The sequence below is a fragment of the Sturnira hondurensis genome, unplaced genomic scaffold (genome assembly GCF_014824575.4).
Source record: "Sturnira hondurensis isolate 20B ecotype Veracruz unplaced genomic scaffold, ASM1482457v3 Scaffold0020237, whole genome shotgun sequence".
NCBI lineage: Eukaryota > Metazoa > Chordata > Mammalia > Chiroptera > Phyllostomidae > Sturnira > Sturnira hondurensis.
Window position 1 is genome coordinate 7,149,381 of NW_028092868.1, and position 19,887 is coordinate 7,169,267.

Sequence of the window (19,887 nt, forward strand, 5' to 3'; positions counted from 1 at the left end):
GAGCGAATCCCGAAGATGCAGCCTGTTAGGAACCAGATCTACCACGGGGCTTGTCGGTAAGTCAGTACTCTGTTTTTCTTAAGCTATTTCTTGCAACCCAAAGTCCTTAGGACCTTAGCTTTCTTTCTGCTTATAAATCTTCATCAATCCTTGAGAAAATGGGGATTTCAAAAAATACTACATAATATTATATTTACATTATATATGGAAGTGTTTATTTGCCACATTTTTTAGTACAGTGGTATTCTAAATGATTGATTCAAAGTTAAATTTACCGCCGCAGACTTTGTCTTTAATTAAAGACTCTCAATACCCTATAACATGGCACTTAGTCATACTTCGAAATGTTCTATAAAAGTTTGTTACATAAAAGTTAAATGCCACAAACAACCAAAAGAGGATTCTGTATCTTCAGCAGGGCACATTTGGTAGAAATTGCATAACGATGCTAATACAACAATGCTGGCTTAAATAGGATGATATTTGAAGTTTTTTTTTCTCTCTAGGAACAGGCAGTGTAAGACTGGCATGGCCCTCTACCACTATCTTGGACCTAGCGTCTTTCTCATTTTCTTCTCTGCCATCTTTAATGTGCAACTACCTGTCTCTCCTCAGGGTTCAAGAGTGCTACCGGAACTCAGGCTCACGCCCCAGGCATCAGGGGGGAAGTGAGGAAGAGAGAAGGGTCGGGGCCAACTGTCTGTGGCCTTTTTAAGGAGCGTTTCTGGTTGTGTCACCCGACAACTTCCATTTATGCGTCATCTGCCAGACCTTAGTCCCATAGGCACAGGAAGGGTGGCTGAGAAATAGAGTCTTCTGGCTCAGCACTTTCATCCCTTGCATAAAATCAAGGCTGTGTCACAGAGAAAGAAAGACAGAACTTAGGAAGGTGATTGATCATTGCTGCCACAAATGCAAATTTCAAAAGTAAACAAGAATGGAGCATCTTTGATGGAAATAAGCAACATCAAAAGTCAACAGGAGACAAACTGAAATGGCTATAGAAATGGAACGGGAACCTATCTCAAAGGGGAACGGGAATAGGAAATCCAAGTAGAGATGGGTTGGAAATGGACATTCGAATGGTCACTAGAACCCCAGGAAAAAGTGGGTGGTAAGAAGTATCTTTTCCTGGGGTTTAATGCACGTAGTTCTTGGAAGAGAAGTACATGTGCATGGTTCAGTTCATAGGAAGGTATAACACTGAGAAGGAGAAGAACTTTTAAAAATAACACAAGTCAAACTGGTTTTTCAACAGGGTTTGCCAGACTTACCTTAAATATCTTTTAAAAGATTCATTGCTGGTATTCTTGCCTCCTCATTCACTGGGTGATAAATTTGCCCTTCCCAGTAGACCTCCTCCCCTTGCAGGGATCTGTAATAAAAGGCAATGCGAACATTAGAGTTTACTCAGAAGATATTTCTTATTGTAAAAACCTGTGACCTTTGGCTAGAAAAATATCATTATGGAAATTTCCCTAGAGTGAGAGGGGCAGGCAGCCTCACATGGTATTAAGGACTCTTGTACCCCAGGGGTGGGGATACCCTGAGAAAGGACATCTGATGACATGGTGGACAATGGCTAACTATAGCCAGTGCAGCTGGGCTCCTGCTGACCAGGGTGTTGGGTTAGGTTCCACCAAATTCAAGTAAGTGGCAAATGGGCAGGTAGAGAGAACTGACCGCAGTCTAGTCCTGTTCCTTATATTATATCGTGATGTTGAACTAATTTCTTTACTTTTCTGCACTTGCATTTCTTCATCTATGAAATCGAGGTAAGGATACCTATTCCCAGTGGTGCTGACAGGATTAATGAGACGGTGCAGGCCAAGTTCCTTAGTGAGGTACAGACAGTAGATACTCAATGAATTCAACCCCTGTGTCTATCCTTGGCTCTGCCCTTCACCCTGTCTTCTTTTCCTTTCTCACTCCAGCCTTTTCCAAAAGACACCAAAATCTCCCAAACCACCACAACAAGGCACAGCTGAACTTCAGTCTCGTGAATGAGCACAGTCCATGCAGCTCCCTGGTTCTCGGGGGTAGTCCCTGAGTTACCCTGCAGTACAGTGGGAGGCCTGGCTGGAATTTCTGCCGTTTTTCGGAGTACATTGTGCACGTGCATTGTTTTACTTACCCGGATTTGTTTAATCTGAAATGCAAAGCATAGAAGATGAGTCAGGTTTGAGCCGTTTGTCATTTTAATATCCATTTCTTTCTTCTGTTTTCACTCATTTGTTATTTGCCTAAGTTCTTGCTCTCTAGTCAAAGTTATACTGTTCCTTGTGTGTGTGTGCATGTGTGTGTTCACAGACGTGTGTGTGCACCATGTGTTGGTTTTCAGAATGAACTAGAAAGGAGCAGTTTGCTTTAGGTTTTCCTGGCTCTTACTTCCCCACGTCCTGACCTTCTCCGCCTGAGTTGTGTTTTACATTTCTTTATAGTAATATGTGTACTTCTATGTATGTCTCCTTAATTACTTCACAGCACTGCTCTGAAAAGCTATCAATTTAATTAATCCCTGCATTTGCTTCTGGAGAACATTAATCAGTTCAATGAATTATGAGTCTCAAGTTCTGAGACACCCACCAGGTCAGGGCTTCCCATCAGTCTTCTTGCTTTTCCACAGCTTCTAGGTGTTTCTAATTCTATGAGGCCTCACATCTTCCTGCTGTTTTCCTGTCACTAGGGAGGCCAAGTTCTCTAACACAGAAGGCGGATTCTATGCTGTTATTTTGACAGCACTAATTTAAAAAAGAAACACCTTTGAGCAAATCATTGCTTCATTTAACTGAACTTTAGAAAGCATACCTTTTCTGTATTCACTTTCTCCATCAGTGATTAATTTCCCTTCTGTCTCTTATGGGCAATTTTAGAGGGTTTATTCAAAGCCAAGCCAATGGGTAGCATCTTTTTTAGGGATATACACAAATAATAAGTAGCATTTATATACTTTTAACAACACCTTATTTTTTAAAAGTATTTTTTATTGATTATGCTATTACAGTTTTCCCAATTTTTCCCCTCTATCCCCTTTTCTGCCCCACCCCCCACAACCCTTCAGCATTCCCCTCCCCTTAGTTCATATTCATGGGTTGTACGTTTAAGTTCTTTGAGTTCTCTGTTTCCTATATATTTTTATCTCTCCCCATCTATTTCATGTCTACTAATTATGCTTCTTCTTCCCTGTACTTTTCCCCCACTATTCCTCCCTTTCCCCATCCCCACCAAAATCCCTACATGTGATGTCCATTTCTCTGATTCTGTTTCTGTTCTAGTTGTTTGCTTAGTTTTTGTTTTCATTGTTTTTCTTTTCTTTTGGGTTTATTTGTTGATAGTTGTGAGTTTGTTGTCATTTTATTGTTCGTATTTTTCATCTTCTTTTTTTTAGATAAGCCCCTTTAACATTTCATATAACAATGGCTTGGTGATGATGAACTCCTTTAACTTGACCTTATCTGGGAAGCACTTTATCTGCCCTTCCATTCTAAATGAAAGCTTTGCTGGATAGAGCAATCTTGGATGTAGGTCCTTGCCTTTCATGGCTTGGAATACTTCTTTCCAGCCCCTTCTTGCCTGCAAGGTTTCTTTTAAGAAATCAGCTGATAGCCTTATGGGAACTCCTTTGGAGATAACTGTCTCCTATTCTCTTGCTGCTTTTAAGATTCTCTCCTTATCTTTAATCTTGGGTAACTTAATGATGATGTGCCTTGGTGTGTTCCTCTTTGGGTCCAACTTCTTTGGGACTCTCTGGGCTTCCTGGACTTCTTGGAAGTCTGTTTCTTTTGCCATATTGGGGGGAAGTTTTCCTTCCCTTTATTATTTATTCAAAAAAGTTTTCAATTTCTTGCTGTTGTTCTTCTCCTTCTGGCACCCCCATAATTCAGATATTGGAACATTTTCTGAGCATGTAGCAGGGGTGTCCAACCCATGGCCCATGGCTGCATGCTGTCCAGGATGGCTATGAATGAGGCCCAACACAAAACTGTAAATTTACTTAAAACCTTTTTTTTTTTTTTTGCTCATCAGTTTTCATTAGCATTTGGCTCAATGTGTGGCCCAAGACAACTCTTCTTCTTCCAGTGTGGCCCGGAGTTGCCAAATGGCCAGACACCCTGACCCTGCAGGACAGTGTGGACTGCGCCAGCACTCTTTGAGGGAGGGGAACCGCCCGGGCCTCCTCTGGGTGCTCTGTTCATTAGTGACCATAGAACAGTTACCCATTTCTGAGTTTATGGGCTCAATTTCCATCAACTTTAATCATCCTTTTAATAAATAGTATTAAAATAATTTGAAGTCATAAATCCAGCTTCTCACTTGAGTTCTATTTGTTTGATACGCTATCGGCAGTTATAGGTCACAGGTATGGAGTGCTTCTTTTTGCCAGGCCGTGTGCTAAGTACTTTCTGTTCTTCATTTCATTTAATCCTTTTAACAACCCCTATGAATCAATCAGCGCATTTGTTATTGCCATTCTGCAGATGATGAAACTCAATGAAGATACTCAACATCACACGGGCAATTTACTGTAGAGCTGGTGTCTTCAATCTGCCCTAAGACCCGTTCTAAAGGCCACAGGGCCATTCTGATTTGACACTTTTCAATGATAATGACATGAGTAAGAAAATGAAAGAGTCACTAGTTAGTATGGAATTGATCAAGAAAGTCTAGCTTTGATAACTTCTTCCACTTACTCACTCCTCACTCACCCACATATCCAGCAATATTGATGGGGACCCCTCTCTGTGCCAGGCAGTTGGCGAAACCTCCAGAATACAAAGGCACACAAGACGTCATCTTCGCATTGGAGGGTTACATGCTTGGATTCAACTGTTTATTTTCTGCCTGTCTCTGAATTTCTCATTTCATATTCTTGAACCAGGTAGCAGCTGTGTGAGACTGGAAGAAGGTGTTTGCTGCTGACCCTTGGCAATGAACTGCTATAGAAGTCTTTCAGATCTGACCTAATTGCATATTCGAATGTGAAGATATCACAGTACCTGAAACTTAAGTGGGGAATTCTGACAAGGAAAATGTTACTTCTTAATTTTTTAAAAAAGAATATGCTAACATTTAGACCTCAAAGGGCATATCACCCAGTTTGGTAAATAGATAACTCAGGAAGTTGCTAATTGCCATGAAGTTGCTCTTTCTCAGTTGCTGTTGAAAGAAGTATTAGAAAGTTTGCATGTTTGATGACTGAAAAAATCAACAGTGGCTCAGATATCAAAACCTGTTATTCAAGTTTAAGACACCTTGTTATCTCATTGACAACCTGAATTAAAAATCCAGCCTTTAATGGTATACATATAAATAGAGCCAAATGGAAGCAATTTTGAGATGTTGAAAATAGCATTGCCATGACATCCCCCAGAAACAAACAGATGCCTCATTTTATGGGAGCTTTTGTAGGAGGGAAACCTCAGATTCCCCAGGGCTAGTGATGTGTCTGGGAGTCAGGGAACTCTTGGCTTACTTTGCTGGGCTAGATTCACTCGTGTTTCAAGAATTTTTAAAACATCCATTCCATTCTTGCCAAATGGATGATGTTTGGAAATCCCCAGTTCTTGGTGTGGCAGCTCTCCATCCCCTCTTGGGGCTCTGACTCATTTCAAGCAGGACCAACAGTCAGATAGGCAAGGAAGCTCTCCTTTTAACAGAGTCTCTTACCAGTACACACCCAGGTTACACTGTAGAAGGCAGGGAATGTTGGTTTTAATGATGCTGTTATTGTCTGTCCCCAATTTTCCCAATAATCCCTGAAAATATCCATAGTATCTGAATATGAGGCCCCTAAAGGAAGAGCAAAGATTGGTTTTCATCATCACTTGCAACTTTAGGGCTTCCAATCCTAATGGGAACCATTTTGCTCTGGAAAGGCCTCTTATTTTCAAGCCTTCCAAATGTGACAGGCAAAAGAAGGGGCCATTCTCATCCCACATCCCTTAGCTTAGGAAGGAATAACCAATTCAATAAACTCAGGGGAGTCGATGGCTTTTCTGCCCAGCTGTTGAGGAGGGAGAGACCGAAAACTGGACACTACTTGATGGAACATGCTGGGCTTCAGGGATCCAGAGGAGTGTTTTTGAGCTGAGGTGGTGGGAGGCCTCCACCCAGGCCTTGGGCGGCTGCTTGTAAATATTTCTGTAGAATACTCAGAGCCGTTCAGGCCAGATTTCCTTTTTACTTGACCTTTGTTATAAGGTAAAAATTCCATTTCTTGGTTAAATTGGTTTCTAGAACTTTACTATTATTCCTTATTTCTTTTTTTTAAAAAAGTTGTCCACCCAAAGGGAAAAATAATATTACAGAGGATACATCCCTTAGAAATCGAAAGGAACTCACTAAGCTCCCTGCAAGTATCGTGAAACAAACTTCCTCAATCAATGGGCCATTCTGTTCAAAAAATATCCTGCAAGTACTATGATCTTATTGGTAAGTTAAAAATTTCCACCTACCCTGGGTTTCGTAAATATAGTTATATCACTGTTGGTGAAAAACAAGTAAAGTCATCAGCGTTGAGAGTAAGTAGCTTTCGTACATTAGGAATACGTCCAAGAAACAATGACTTTATAGTGGAGTATTAATATTAATGATGTAAGAAAATTGCTAGGAGATCCCTCTGGAGAACCCTTGGCATTCACGTTATTTAAAGTTGTTCTTTGTGAACCTCTGCTCAGTTACTCAGGCTCAGTCATCATTACTTTCTTCAAATGACCTTCACGAACCCCAGTTGGGCATGTTTTGATCTCTCTCACTCTGCATCCCTCTAAGGTCAGACTTATGTGCTTACTGGAATGTCTCTCATGAGATTTATGATTTATAATCTCTCCATCCAATTAGTCTTCTCTTACCTTCCTTCCATCTTCCACCACATGCATTTGCTACAGGAAGATTAAGAGGCAAGGGGAAGGCAAAGGAGGTCAGAGGTTTCATGGGAATTTCTTTCTTTTGCTGACATCTCCCAATCTCCGTAATTCACCTGGAACTTCTTAATTATCCATGTTCTGAATCCAAACATGCTCTTGTTCTTATGTATCCTCTTCGTAGCAGCTCCTCTCATGTACACACAGGTAAGTCAATACTTACCATGTTCCATTCCAGGCAAATGAACTCCTGTCAGGATGGGACTGTGTTCTCCAACTAGAACATGGCTCTTCTCGTTGAGTCTCCAGACATGACCAGGGTGTTGCTCCAGAGGATATGCTAAGGGGGCTCTCAGATGCCAACTCTTATCATGCCTTGAACTCCCTTTCACCCTCTTAAACAATTTAGGATCCCCTGTAAATTTCCTTATCAAACTTCTTTTATTGGCCTTCTACACGAGGCTCTCTCAGTAGCCATCAGACTTTGAAAGTTGTCCAAGAATCAGATCCTGAATGCTCTGGACTGATGCAGGAAGACAGAGTGAGTTGCTCACATTGCAAAACTAACACATTCCATATGTGTATACACGACTCCACAAAGTCCCCACCCATCTGTTTCTATTTTTGGATTTGGACAGGCAACCTATTGCCGACAGAGTCCATGGGGCAGGGGTAATGGGTGGGTTGGGATGGGCATGAGAGCTGGAGCCTAGAGGTAGAATTGGGTGAGAGGCAGCAGAGACAGAGTCTTCCTGGGTCCTGGGACGGAAATCATGCCTAGGGCATCCTAAAAACCCAAAGGCGGAAGTGGGGAGAGAGGAGCCACAATACTGATCCAAGTGGTAGGAAACCAGGAGAGCTGGAGCTTGAACGAAGCCTGGAGTAACGCTTTGATCCAGAGGTCAGCTCATCACAGGTACGTGAGTCTCGAGGGATCAGAATTCTCATCTACATTGTATCTTTTAATCACTTCAGCGTATACAATATTTAAATGGCTTCCAGGTGCTATCCTCTAAACTTTAGGGAGCAGAAAGATGAACTCAGCTAAAGTGTCCTAACTTGGAAGCTGGGCATTTGCAATGGCTGCTGGGGTGAAAATGAAAAAGAGGCAGCTTTGCTTGCTGGTGTTGGCTGGGGGAGGCAGGTGGCTGGGAAATGTGTTCGTGGTTCCCAAACCTGGCTGAATATCAGTCACAATCTTGAGAAAAGTATAGATCAGCTGGAATAAGCTCATAATGCTGCAGTGAAACACAATCCCTGAATCTCAGGCACCTTAACACGATACAATGTGTTTTTCACTCAGGCTCCGCGTTCGACAAAGTCGGCAGGGACTGCTGGGTGTGTGTGACTGTGCGCATGTGCACCTGCTCACTGAGGCTCCAAATCCATGTGCTTCCCGGGTGATCACAGCAGGGAGGAGACTGGGCAGAACCACTTCCTAGCTTCTAAGTACCTGCCTGAAAGGGACACACGCCGTTTCTTCTCACAGTTCAACGGCTAAAGCAAGTCCCGTGGTTGAATGGAACTCTGAAAGAGGCAGGAAAGTGCAGTCCTACCACAAGTTCATAGGATGTAGAGGTGGAATATTTGTGAATAGCTTTAATAATTACAAACAGCCTGCGGGATTCTGATTCATTATACCATCTACCGTTAGTCTACTAATCCCCTCGGTCTGGAAACCTCTGGGCTGTCTAATGGATCTCTCTGGAAGAACTGCCCAGCCAAAGTTCGAGTTCTCTTCCTAATTTCTTGGAGTGGCATTGTAAGAAGTGAGTGTGGGACTGCATTCGACATATGCCTAGTCCAATGAACTTCCTGTAGTAGCAACTCACCCACTCTTCGAGAGGGAACGAAATGCAAAGTAATTGTAGTTTTTATTTCTATTAACAACAAAATACTTCTGTAATTTCACAACCCATTGCTTTTAAGAGCACATATATTACAAATAAAGGAACTCCACAAACTTTAAAGATTAGTATTTATCAACACATTTGTACACATACACAAATATTTTAACATTATGATATCTGAAATGTTATTCATATAATTTTAGCATGTCCTAAGTATCAACTAAAAAGTTTCTCTTAAATTTGGTAAAAACCATATATTTTACAATCTCCTATTTACATTTGAAATATGCTTAAATGTTACAAAAACATTCATTTTGACCTTTAAAATATATGTATGAGGACTTGGTATTGGACACATTGTAACGGACAGCAAACTAAGGTTTGCTTTTGAGCTGCACGAACACTGAAATTCCATAGCAAATACTCAGCTTGGCTTGAAGGCTTGTTTAACACTGCTCAAAGAAAAAAAAAATATCTTAAGAAATGTGCAAATCCAGAGACTGGCAAAATTTTCAAGCTGGCGAGGTAAAAAAAAATTAACATTAAAAACTTCAAATAAATTAAATCTGCTTCTCTTCCCCGAGATTAGCTGTAAGTTCAGAAAGTTCTCTTAGAGGTGTGTCCGATGCTGCAGACCTTGGCTCAAACTTCCGCACTAGGCGAGATGGAGACCGTGGGCAGAGCTGGGGCCCCCTTGCTAAGTATTCGAGAACACGTTCGCTCCACTCCTCGCTTTGATGGCTCGTCCCGGCCCATAATCTTCAGGCGGCACAAAACACAATACGACAAAAGAACACAATGAATGGGTTCGTGTTAATATCTCTAAACACAAAATTAAAACCCAGAAAAGTGATTTCTAAAAAATTTCTCACAGGAAATCTGCAAATTTTGAAAATGCACTTATCGAAGTAGATCTGAAGACTTTCCAAGCCCGTGTCATAGCCACTTTGGCAAGATTTGAAGTATTGTCACAATACTCTTCAACTACCAGATATAAATGTATAAATGCTTGAATAAACTTATGAATATGTCTGAATAATTCCAGAATTTTATTTTATTCTGAAAGTGTACAATTGGTATGGTCAACAACTACCAAAAAGGGTAGGCAACTGAAACCTCATTTAAATGTTTGCATCAATGGGAATATGAGAAGAATATACTTTTGAAAATTATGTTAATGTGCTTATGTAATACTTTCCTGTTAGATCCGTTCTAATGATATGTAAACACAATAAACAATGACAAAACACCCAGGCACCTCTAAAATGTATCTCCGTACAGAAGGGACAATGGATGTTCCTAAATTCCTAGTTACAGAGCTTTTCCCACTGACTCCACACATTGTTACGCTTTATCTCTGCTCTTCCAAGATGGAAGGGCCACTGCTATCACCACTGAACACCCAGCATCCTCTACGACCAATTCATGCTCATTATCAATGTCACAAGTTCTGCTTAAACAATTTGGCAAATAATGTTTCCAAAGAGTATGTAAAGCCCTAAGAGCAACATGCCTTTGCACCTCTCCTGCTTGGCCCCATAACAGAGTGGACCTCTTTCTTTCTCTGGGTATTTTCTCTGATGCCCATTACCATGGTTGACTTCACTATGCCTTTGTCCTTCCAAATGTTGAAAAAAAGCTCCAGATGAGTATCTTACATTAATGTTTCATTCAAATACTTATATGTGTTACTTTGGCTTCCATCAAAGGCAGGCTTTATGCTTTTTGGATATTTGTAACATAGGGTGGCATTTTGGCTGCCTATCAAGGCAATTATTGCCTGCCTATCACTTTCATCACTCAAAGCACTTCACCCCAAGATTTCCATTTTGCACACAAGCATCCGCTTCATCCCGTTCCATCTCTTTTCTTAGACTGAATGTTCGCTCAGTAAGTCAATGACTCCAGACTGCCTTTTTAGCTAACACTTTGCTGACACTCTGGGAGTGAATGGCATAATTAATTCTATTTCTATTTTTGCATTTCTATGTCTGTCTCTCCATTCTAACTATGCTTCTATTTTTAAAGTTCAATGATAGGATTTCTCTCTTCACTGTAATTATTATATATGTACCTGTTTCCAGAATAGCTGCATGAATGTATAGGTACATGAAGGTATTTGCACATTCTGGGTTATGGTTCATTCCTGCTACAGGATTATGCTAAGATTTGCCAATCCTTCCAGTTCTGTTAGAGTTCAAACTCAAACATTCTGATCTAATGGATCTTCATTTTAAATAAATTGAGAAAACCATCATTTTTTTTGTTATAAGCACAGAGCAAAATAAATATCCATTTTTAATGCTACAGACTTTACCAACCCCTATCTTTTGTTAGATATTTCTGATTTCAGGAACTTGTTCATTATGACTAACCCAAAGCACATGGTTATCAAGAAAATGGCTTATTTTGCTGTAAATAGCATAGTTTTGCTATAGATAATTTATACTTATGATTGATCACTATCAATTAAATAGTCCCTCTCCTAGGATCTCATCTACAGTTAATATTTTGTCCTCATTTTAATTAAGATGGGCATGTTAAGTAGCCATGTAATAGAGTAAATCATTTTTTAAGGAGCACCTTTTTCGTGTATGTTGTGGTGATTGTGCCATAGACAAAGACCTCTGGACAAATCCCCATAAAAGCTTAGGACAAAAGGAAAGTTTATCATTCCTGCCGACAGGTCTTATTCTGATAACTGAATAACCAGATCTGTTCAGCCCATCAGTCTCTTTTCTCTGCATCAGTGTGTAGAAAGTACAGAGTCAAATTTCCTCTTAGAAAGAAAGAAAATGCTTCTCTTAGAAAGGTTTTCTGGAAAATCAATGATTTTTCTCTCTTGTTAATCACCAGGTCCTTGTCTTTGTCTTTTCATTTCAGCACTTCGGAGTATAGTGAATTTTTGTTTTGGATACAAATGAGGTCAAATACTTCTAAAAGTTGGTAAAGTGTGAATTTTCTTTTTAAAAGCTAATTTGTTAAATTGAACTTGAATCAGTAAGCTTTCCCATCATTTTGACCTATCTCAAAATGGAAATAAAGCTGTTTTAATTAAATAAAAACGTAGAGAACACTAGCCACTATGGAGGTGTCTGGGAAAAATGACAAGAAGAGATAGGTAGACCAGAAGGCCACAAAAGACAGAGTAGACATAAGGAAGGAAAAACATACCACTTTTGCTCATAGTACTGAGGGAAATACTAGACACAGAGGAACAGAAGTTGTATAAGCACGGACTGCAACAGAGCTGCCAGGAGAAAAAGAGAAAAGCATTTTTGCCCAAAGTGTGAAGGTCAGATGCAATTTACACTTGGAAACAAGCATTTCTCCACCACCTTTTCCAACTTTCAGACCCACTGTTCTTCTTTCTGTTTCACTCTCAGAGTTATGAGCTCCCCATGCTATCAAGGCATCTCTCCTGAGCATTCAATTCCCGCCAGCTTCTTACTAATCCCAAACCAATACTCCTCTTCTAGGAACCCTATCCATAGAGATGAATTCTCTCTAACAGTTGTCAATTAGCCATTTCTTTCTCCAGCTTCAATGGGTGGTTTACAATGTGGGTAGAAAGAGATGGAAAAGAAGAAAGAAGAAGCATATATGGAAAAAAGCAATTAGAATAAAAAAATTCATGGGAAACATTTCATGGTTCCTCAGTAGCTTTGATGGTGTTAGGCTACTTAGGGAAAGAAAGGGGACTAATGTTTAATGAGTGGTAACTACACATGAGGCACTATTCGTAGATAAGTTCTCCCCCTTAATTATTTTGTAAAGAACACATACATCTAACTCCTGGATGGAACCACGGGTGATGACATGTCATGGGGCGTGAGGGCTTGTGGACGTTGGGAAGCCCAACCAGCAGCACTCCTTTCATCTACTTGATTTTCAGCACTTCAAAAAGTACTGTGATTATTGAAAGTCCACGTTTTGTGCACAGCCTTATAGAACAGGCTGGGCACATGCCAGAAGTCATGAATGACTTGTTTGTAGGGTGGGAGATTGAGTTTTATCCCAATTCTGCACATTCTACAGAGGCCCAACCTCTGTAGAGGCAATCTTGACCTTCAAGAAACATGTCTTCCTTGGTTCTGATGTTCTACTTCAGTACGGTGCAGAGACCCCTAGTGGAAGGACTATGTAACTCCACCTCACAGCCTGGGGAGGGGTGTGAGGTCCTAAATCAGGGGTGAAGGGAGTGGCTGTAAACCCTGCTGGGAGTGGTACCCAATATTTCCTGGTGTCTAATAGGGCTCATATGTCCTAGAAAACCAACAGCTCATGTGGTCTGGAAAAGCACCTCTGAAAACTGTGGCAAGTATCTGGGTCCTCTCTTTTTTCTCCAGCCTTTTTACTTCCCTGACCTTTGCTTTGAGGTAAGGGGTGTTGCACACAGGGCATAAGACAAATCAGCAACATGATGTTCACGTAAGGTGCAGTGATTTCAGCAGCAAGAAAAGAGGCTCTTTCCAGTCCTGGCATTGAGGAGCAGACGGGCACTTTCTGTAAAGGGACAGCTAGAGCCACCCCGAGGCGAGTCTCACCTGCTCGTTCATGATTGCGGAGAGTTCGCTGAGCATGTCCTTATAATGGGACCTCAGTTCTTCCTGGTATTCCAGCTGGTCTTCCTTGATGAGGCGCTCATTCACGTCGAGGGCCTGCCCGCACGCGTCTGCAAATTGCCTTTTACGACAACAAAAGCAAATGAGCAAGCAGCCACAGAAAGAGGCAACTCAAAGGCAGGCTGCTGCTATCCTCTGCCGCCCGGAAGAGGGTTGGTCAGGTGGCTTCCTGGGGAATTCGTGACTCTCCTCCATTAGAAGGAGACCAAGGAAGAACATGCCCACAAAGAAATGCTTACCTGAAGATCTCCTTCAAAAGCTTTACTTGGTTATCAGGGTATTTCTTTGCATTGGTTTCTTCAAGAAAAGCCCGTGCGTAGGCCATTGGCCCAGCATTAACCTATTGGGGAAAGAGAATTTGCTGAGGATGGCCCCACTTCCTCCACAGAGAAGCCCTCTCTGCAACTGGAAGGAGTAGCCATGTGTGTCCCAATCGCGTGGGATGCCAATTCTCTCCCATCATTGTGAAGTCCACTGATCTGTCTCATCAGCAATCAACCAGCCACTGCAGGGCACACCTGAGTCCCACACTTCACTACTACCTTCCCCAGCTTCAGTCCCTTGCCCACCACTTCTTGTCTTTGCCTTCTCCAAACACAGCTTGAACTATTTTTTTTATTGAATGTATTGGGGTGACATTGGTTACCTAAATTACATAGGTTTCAGGGGTACAGCTGAATAATACATCATCTGTATATTGTACTGTGTGTTCACCACCCCATGTCTCCTTCCATCACCATTTATCCCGTTTACCCTTTCCAACTGTTGTTTTCCTACTGTCTTTGAAAATTAGATTCCCTTTGTTTATTTAAACAAATGAGTGTAAGTTAAACACCTGCGAAGCCCAGTGTTTGAAGTGCTTGTACTTTTTCTATTAGCACTGAAGTCAACACCCAACTGTCAATCAAAGACACGCCCTGGTGGCAGTGGCGTATGCTCCACGCAGAGCGTCACTGCTGTGCTGTGTTCCACTTGACAGGTTGGCTCAGGCTCTGGCCCCAGGTGGCATTTATCGGAATTGTGTGTGAATGCTCAGTGCCGGGCCCTGTTCATGCTCACACCTGAGAGGAGGCTCACACTGGCGATGGCACCCATATTCCTTACTGCTTATGATCTTTTAATGTGATGGTGGAGCTGGGAAGGAGTAAGGGCCAGGAGAAGGGAGCCAGGGCTGTGTCTGGACCATTCTCAGGTGTCTGTGACCTCCAGGTGCTGACAGTGTGGGCGAATGAGCAAACCTGCCTCCGCTCAGCTGTGTGCTGAGGGAAGCCGCCCCTTTCAGAGGCAATGGTCCCTTTGCTTCTGGCTTTTGAAAATTGATGATGATGATGATGATGACTATTATTATTGAGTTAAGTATGGGAAATTCAGGCAAGAGGTTGGTAGGATAGAGGGCAGCCAGGTGGGTATCAGGCTCAACGTTACTGATTTTTCCTTTTGCCTCTGGCTCCAACATAGCTCAAGGTGATACTGTTACTGGCCTGCTTTTATTTAACATGCCAATATTTTGTTCATCATGAATTTTTAACATTATTTTTGATTTTAAAAAATAGTGCATTATAATATTATTTTATCATGGTTGCTGAGTTTTTTGAGGGGCCCCCACCTCCCATGAGGCAAAACTTTCTGCCCAAGGTGAGAACCTCACTTGCCTCACTTGAGTCTCAGACTGGGTAGCATATTAAGGAAGCCACAGGGCTTCCTCCTTGCAGCCCTCTAACAGAGACTGTGCCTGTCTGTCTGTCTGTCTGTCTGTCACCACCAGGCTCTGTCAGCTCTCTCGGTGCTTGCAAATGATTCTTTCTCCTAAGCTTTCAGGTCTAGGAAGGGGTGGTGGCCCCCCATTTTGCTAGCCCCTATGCCTGCCCCTGTTGGTTTTCCTAAATACTGCTTGCATTTTGCAAATAGTATATTTATTATATTTTCTTTAACCACCCACTGTGAGCAGGCCATCTGCTTCCTATCAGGACCTTGACAGTCCAATAAATATTGATGTGCATTTTATGAACACATATACATTCCAAACATATTTGTTTTTGGAAAGCTGAGTGAGACTCCTAGTGACAGATATTTACAAGAGAGACATGTGAGAATTTAGAATATAAAATGTACTTTATCCAGAGGAGATGGGCAAGGAAGGTGAGGAAGAAGACATTTTATTTAAACTAAACTTAAAAAAAGGCTTGTCTCCAGGTGTTTGGCACCATCAATGAGCATTTACAATGAAACACAACTTGAAAGACTCAGATGAAGGTGTTGGATGGTACCATGAACAGAAACATATCTCATATAACTTTTGTTAAACAAAAATGGCAAGGGCGGGTTACACCAGGGCCCAAGGGCCATGTACGTCTGGGCCCTGGGCGGTGCTTCCTTACCTTCACGCTGACGCTGCCTTGGAGTTTCAGCTGCAGCCGGATCATGTCCACCTCCTCCATGGTGCAGAGCTGGTTGAGCTCGGAGACTTTCTTGGACATCTCGTCTATCGCCACTTCAATAGGATTCAGCTCTGTGCTTGACTGGCTTACGACTTGGATTCTCTTTTTCACATAGGGAAACATGTGACTGGCTGCAGAAGGGCGAAAGGAGGGAATTGAGCTGCTGAGGGTGAGTGCCCAGTCCAGGTGCCCCTGTGTGTTTCCTCTGCCCACAGCACGTCCTGTCCTGCTCGCTTCTGCGTACGTGAGTTATCTTGTGTCCTGTGTGCCTGTGCTCTTCTCACTCCTCTCTGCTTCTGCCCCAGCCTCCTTCGCCCGCCACCCTCTCCCACACCTCACTCGCCATGTCCTTGTTCTCAGGGCCTGAGTAAAACCTTGACTTAGAGTCACTCCATACTGAAAAAAATGATAGCTTCAGCCATAGCTTGTAATTCAAATAAAAACCACACTAAACCACAATAAAGAATGCTTAAATATATGCAGGATAGCACATGTTATAATAGCTTTGGCTTATATATCTATATTTTTTTAATTACAAAAGTTCTGGAAGACGTTCCCGCTCCCAAATTTGCGGGAGTTTGAACATCACTGTTACTTGTCTATTGCATAATCCAGGTCTGCCATCCCTCAAACACCTGAGGCATCATTTGTCCAGAATGCCTCTGCCTACCTTCCCTCTCAGTCCACCTCAACAGCCCCTCGCCTCTGTTCCCATTTCCTTTCTCACACTGTGCTCAGCTGCCGGCTCTTTCTCCTATCATTCCGTGAGAACCTCACGGGCAAGAATTGTGTTCCATTTATTTGAGTTGCCAGAACAGTGCCCGACACCTAGCAGGCACTTCTTAAATGTTAGTTGCCTACATGAAAGGAGACTAGCTCACAGAATAGATTTAGATGGTGCAAGAAAGGATGTTTGCATCCATCCTTTGCATCCATTTTACAGATAAGGAACCCAAGATCCAGAGTGATTGAAGATCTTGCCCCACAGCACGCCATTCTGAGAGCTGCTGATCCCGAAATGACTGAGGGTAGATTCAGAGGGACAGGAGAGGGCAGTGGAGAATGCCCTCCCCAGGAGACTGATGCCATGACCTTCACGACTGCACGATCTGAAGGGAGGAGTAAAGTAACTCCGTGTCAAGTTCTGGTTGACTTCTTGAGGGCATCCCTCTGGACAGATTATAGTGCAGGGGGAAATCTGCTCTTCTGGGCAAATATTTCCTTGTTGGCACATTTGGGGGACTTGTCTGCAAGATGGAACTGTGCGGATTTTAGCTAATCGAGCCCACAGCGGGGGCCGGCGTGGGACTCGCAGTGCGTGGCTGCTCGGCAGGATGGCACCTACTTGTCAGGACGGTCCTCCGCTTACACTGCTCCTCCACGCCCCCGTGCTTCTTGCCCGACAGCGTGAAGGGCGTCTCGAACACAAAGCGGTGGATGTTGTGATGCATTTCAAAATCTGTCTTCCGCTCCTCTATTTCCTTTTCTTCGAAGAATGGGGTGACATAGGTCACCTGGATGTAGGCATATTTGGGGTCCAAATCCTTAGGGTTTACCTGTGTGAACACATTGTGATACAAGAGTGGTGAGCCCTATGGGACTCCTGGAGGAAAGGCAGGAGACTCTGAGTCCCCTCAGCCAGCACTCTGGGGTGCTGTCTCTGTGCCCTTGGAGACAAATGGGCAACCATGTCATTGCGGAAAAAAGTGACTGCCTGGACTGTGGTCACATCCCCAGACAGTGGTGGGGGAGGACTGGGGCAGCTGAGGCTCTTTGAAACGTGAGTACCTGCCTGTGGCCTATTATTTAATCCTTTATGTTCTTGTTTTTTTTTTTTTTTTTTCTGTAACGCATGTCCTCACCTTTGGAACATAAGCGTCTTGAGAGTGGAAACACACCTCTTTGTTCTTCTACTTTCTAGCCATGTACCTAGACGGGCCATCATTCTGGGCTTGTAAGGTGGAAGGAGGCTCCTGGTTTGTTTAGCTGATTAATTTATCATCCTGCCACACAATTGCAAACATTTTTATTTTCCATTTCTCTACTTCCTTCTCTTATCTGCAGGAAATAATTCTATATAGTTTCTTTACTACCTCTACTTTGGTGACGAGGCTTGACAAAAACCCAGGAAGGTGGGCTGAGGGTCTCAAGAAAAGCTAGGGAGTGACTTTCTCTTTCCTCCGAGGATGAAAGAGTTGTTTCTCAGTCTCTTTTCTAATGATTCCTTGAAGAATTTTTGAACTCGTTCCATTTTTCCATCTATTTACTCATCCACTACTTAATCAGTTCTAGAGATTTGAGGAAGCTCATGAACTTCTTTGTCATACCAACTAATGATCACTCTGAGACCAGCGCCATCACAACCATTTTACAGAGAAATGAAGGGAGGCTCAAATGGCTACCTAATCTCTCCGGGAGGGACAACCAAGCTGGTGAGTGATGGGTGGCACGGGGTGACGAAGACTCCAGTTGTTCTGACTCCAAATCTGGCCTTTTCCTCGTCCCATTTGCTAATCTTTCTATACTTTCTCGTTAGGAGTGCCACCAAGACAATCCCTGTGGCTCTGCCCACCTTTACGAGGAAGCAGATTGTACCTTTCTAGATAAGGATAAGAAGGATGAACACATTTGCAACAACTTTTGCCCAGAATAAGCAATCGCATGCCCAGACTCCCCTGAACACCAGCGTTGTTAAAAGAGGACAGGGGAAGAAAAGATCTGTATCTTGTGACCCAGCCCCATCTACTGAAATACTCTTCATCCAACCCGTGTTTTGAAGACCTGCTGTTCTGCAAATGTACTTCCCCTTTTCATTCCTCCCTGTTATTCCACGAGCTGGGCTGTTCAGAATGCCCTTTGCTTCCAGCAAACACCTTATCACTGGGCGATTTCCAGCTCAAACATCACCTCTCCTGGGAAGCACTGCCCAGCCCAGCCCAGAATGAGCTGGTCAGGAAACCCTGCCCCCAGGTTCCCTGTTTGACTCGCACCATGTCTCCTGTGGCACTGCATTGCACTCTATTTAATTAGCTGTTTGCACACATCTTTCTCTTCTTCACCCCTGGTGAGCTGGGAGCTTGGGGAGAGTCTCTCTGTCCCAGCTCCCAATTCTGGCGATGGCAGGCAGTGCTCGATAGAGATTGGCTAAAGGAATGAAAGCTTATTAGAAGGCTCTGAATAATCTAATCAGACATTATAAGCATTTACTTTCTGGAGCTGTGAGGAGGTTAATTAGATATTCACAGGGTAATACAATGTAACCGGCAAGTCTGCTGCTATCACAGAGAACACCGTCTGCTGCTATCACAGAGAACACCGTGAAAAAACCGGTATGACCTGGAAGACCTCCATGACAAAAGAAATACATTTTTGCTTTTCTTCCAAGTCTACCACTGGGTCCAATCACTTTAACTCTTTGGTGGCTATACCAGTGCAAATAACCTGTGGGAAAAGTAGGGAATTTATTAGAGGTTACTCAAATAAACACCTATGATGTTTTTGTCAACAATAATCACCAGCCAACCAGCCAGTAAACAAACAGGCAGAAACACCCAGAATACTTCAGGTAGTTTACTTCATGTAGTCAGGCCCAAACTTAAAGTTTTAGTAAATGCAGTGAAAAAATAAAATAAAAATAAAGTTCAACATTTGCACAAATATTGATTTTCCTCTACCTTGTTGGAATCCTGGATTATCTTCACATTGTCTGCTCCGAATTTATCCGCATACAGCTTGAGCAGTCTTTGCGAAATCTCAGACAGACCGGTCAGCTTAGGCTCTTTATAAATATACTCTTTACCTTCTTCTTCCTCAAAAAAGCCCTACGGAAGACACGTAATGAACCACCGGTTTTATTAGAAAGCTCCAATCGCACATCACAAGCAAAACGAAAGCCATTTACTTGGGCAACCTATCCAGTCTTTTGGTTGTCATCCAGACCACAAACTAACACCCTGTAAAATCAAAATCCGAGACAAATCAAGTGAAGAAGACAAAATATCCTGGTAGAATACGTCACCAGTAGAAACACTTCCTAGCCAGGCCAAAGAACCTCATGGGATGTCTCACACATAGTTTCTTTGTTGGTAGAAATCAGTGGTATTACCTGCCG

General features: G+C 42.6%; 1 protein-coding gene across 4 annotated transcripts in view; it reads right to left on the reverse strand.

Annotated features, from left to right (window-relative positions):
• Positions 1-8,753: 8,753 nt before the first annotated feature.
• Positions 8,754-19,887, reverse strand: part of DOCK10 (dedicator of cytokinesis 10) — a 225,740-nt gene continuing 214,606 nt past the window's right edge. For 3 of the 4 annotated variants that reach the window (XM_037029381.1, XM_037029380.1, XM_037029379.1), the window contains exons 48-53: positions 19,451-19,597; positions 17,122-17,332; positions 15,717-15,907; positions 13,578-13,678; positions 13,261-13,399; positions 10,257-11,963 (exon numbers count right to left, since the gene is read on the reverse strand). In XM_037029381.1, the coding sequence (XP_036885276.1) occupies positions 11,790-11,963; positions 13,261-13,399; positions 13,578-13,678; positions 15,717-15,907; positions 17,122-17,332; positions 19,451-19,597 (963 nt within the window). In that variant the 3' untranslated portion in view covers positions 10,257-11,789. Of the gene's footprint in view, positions 9,473-10,256; positions 11,964-13,260; positions 13,400-13,577; positions 13,679-15,716; positions 15,908-17,121; positions 17,333-19,450; positions 19,598-19,887 lie in introns of those variants that run through there. The other variant, XM_037029382.1, reaches the window with a different exon arrangement.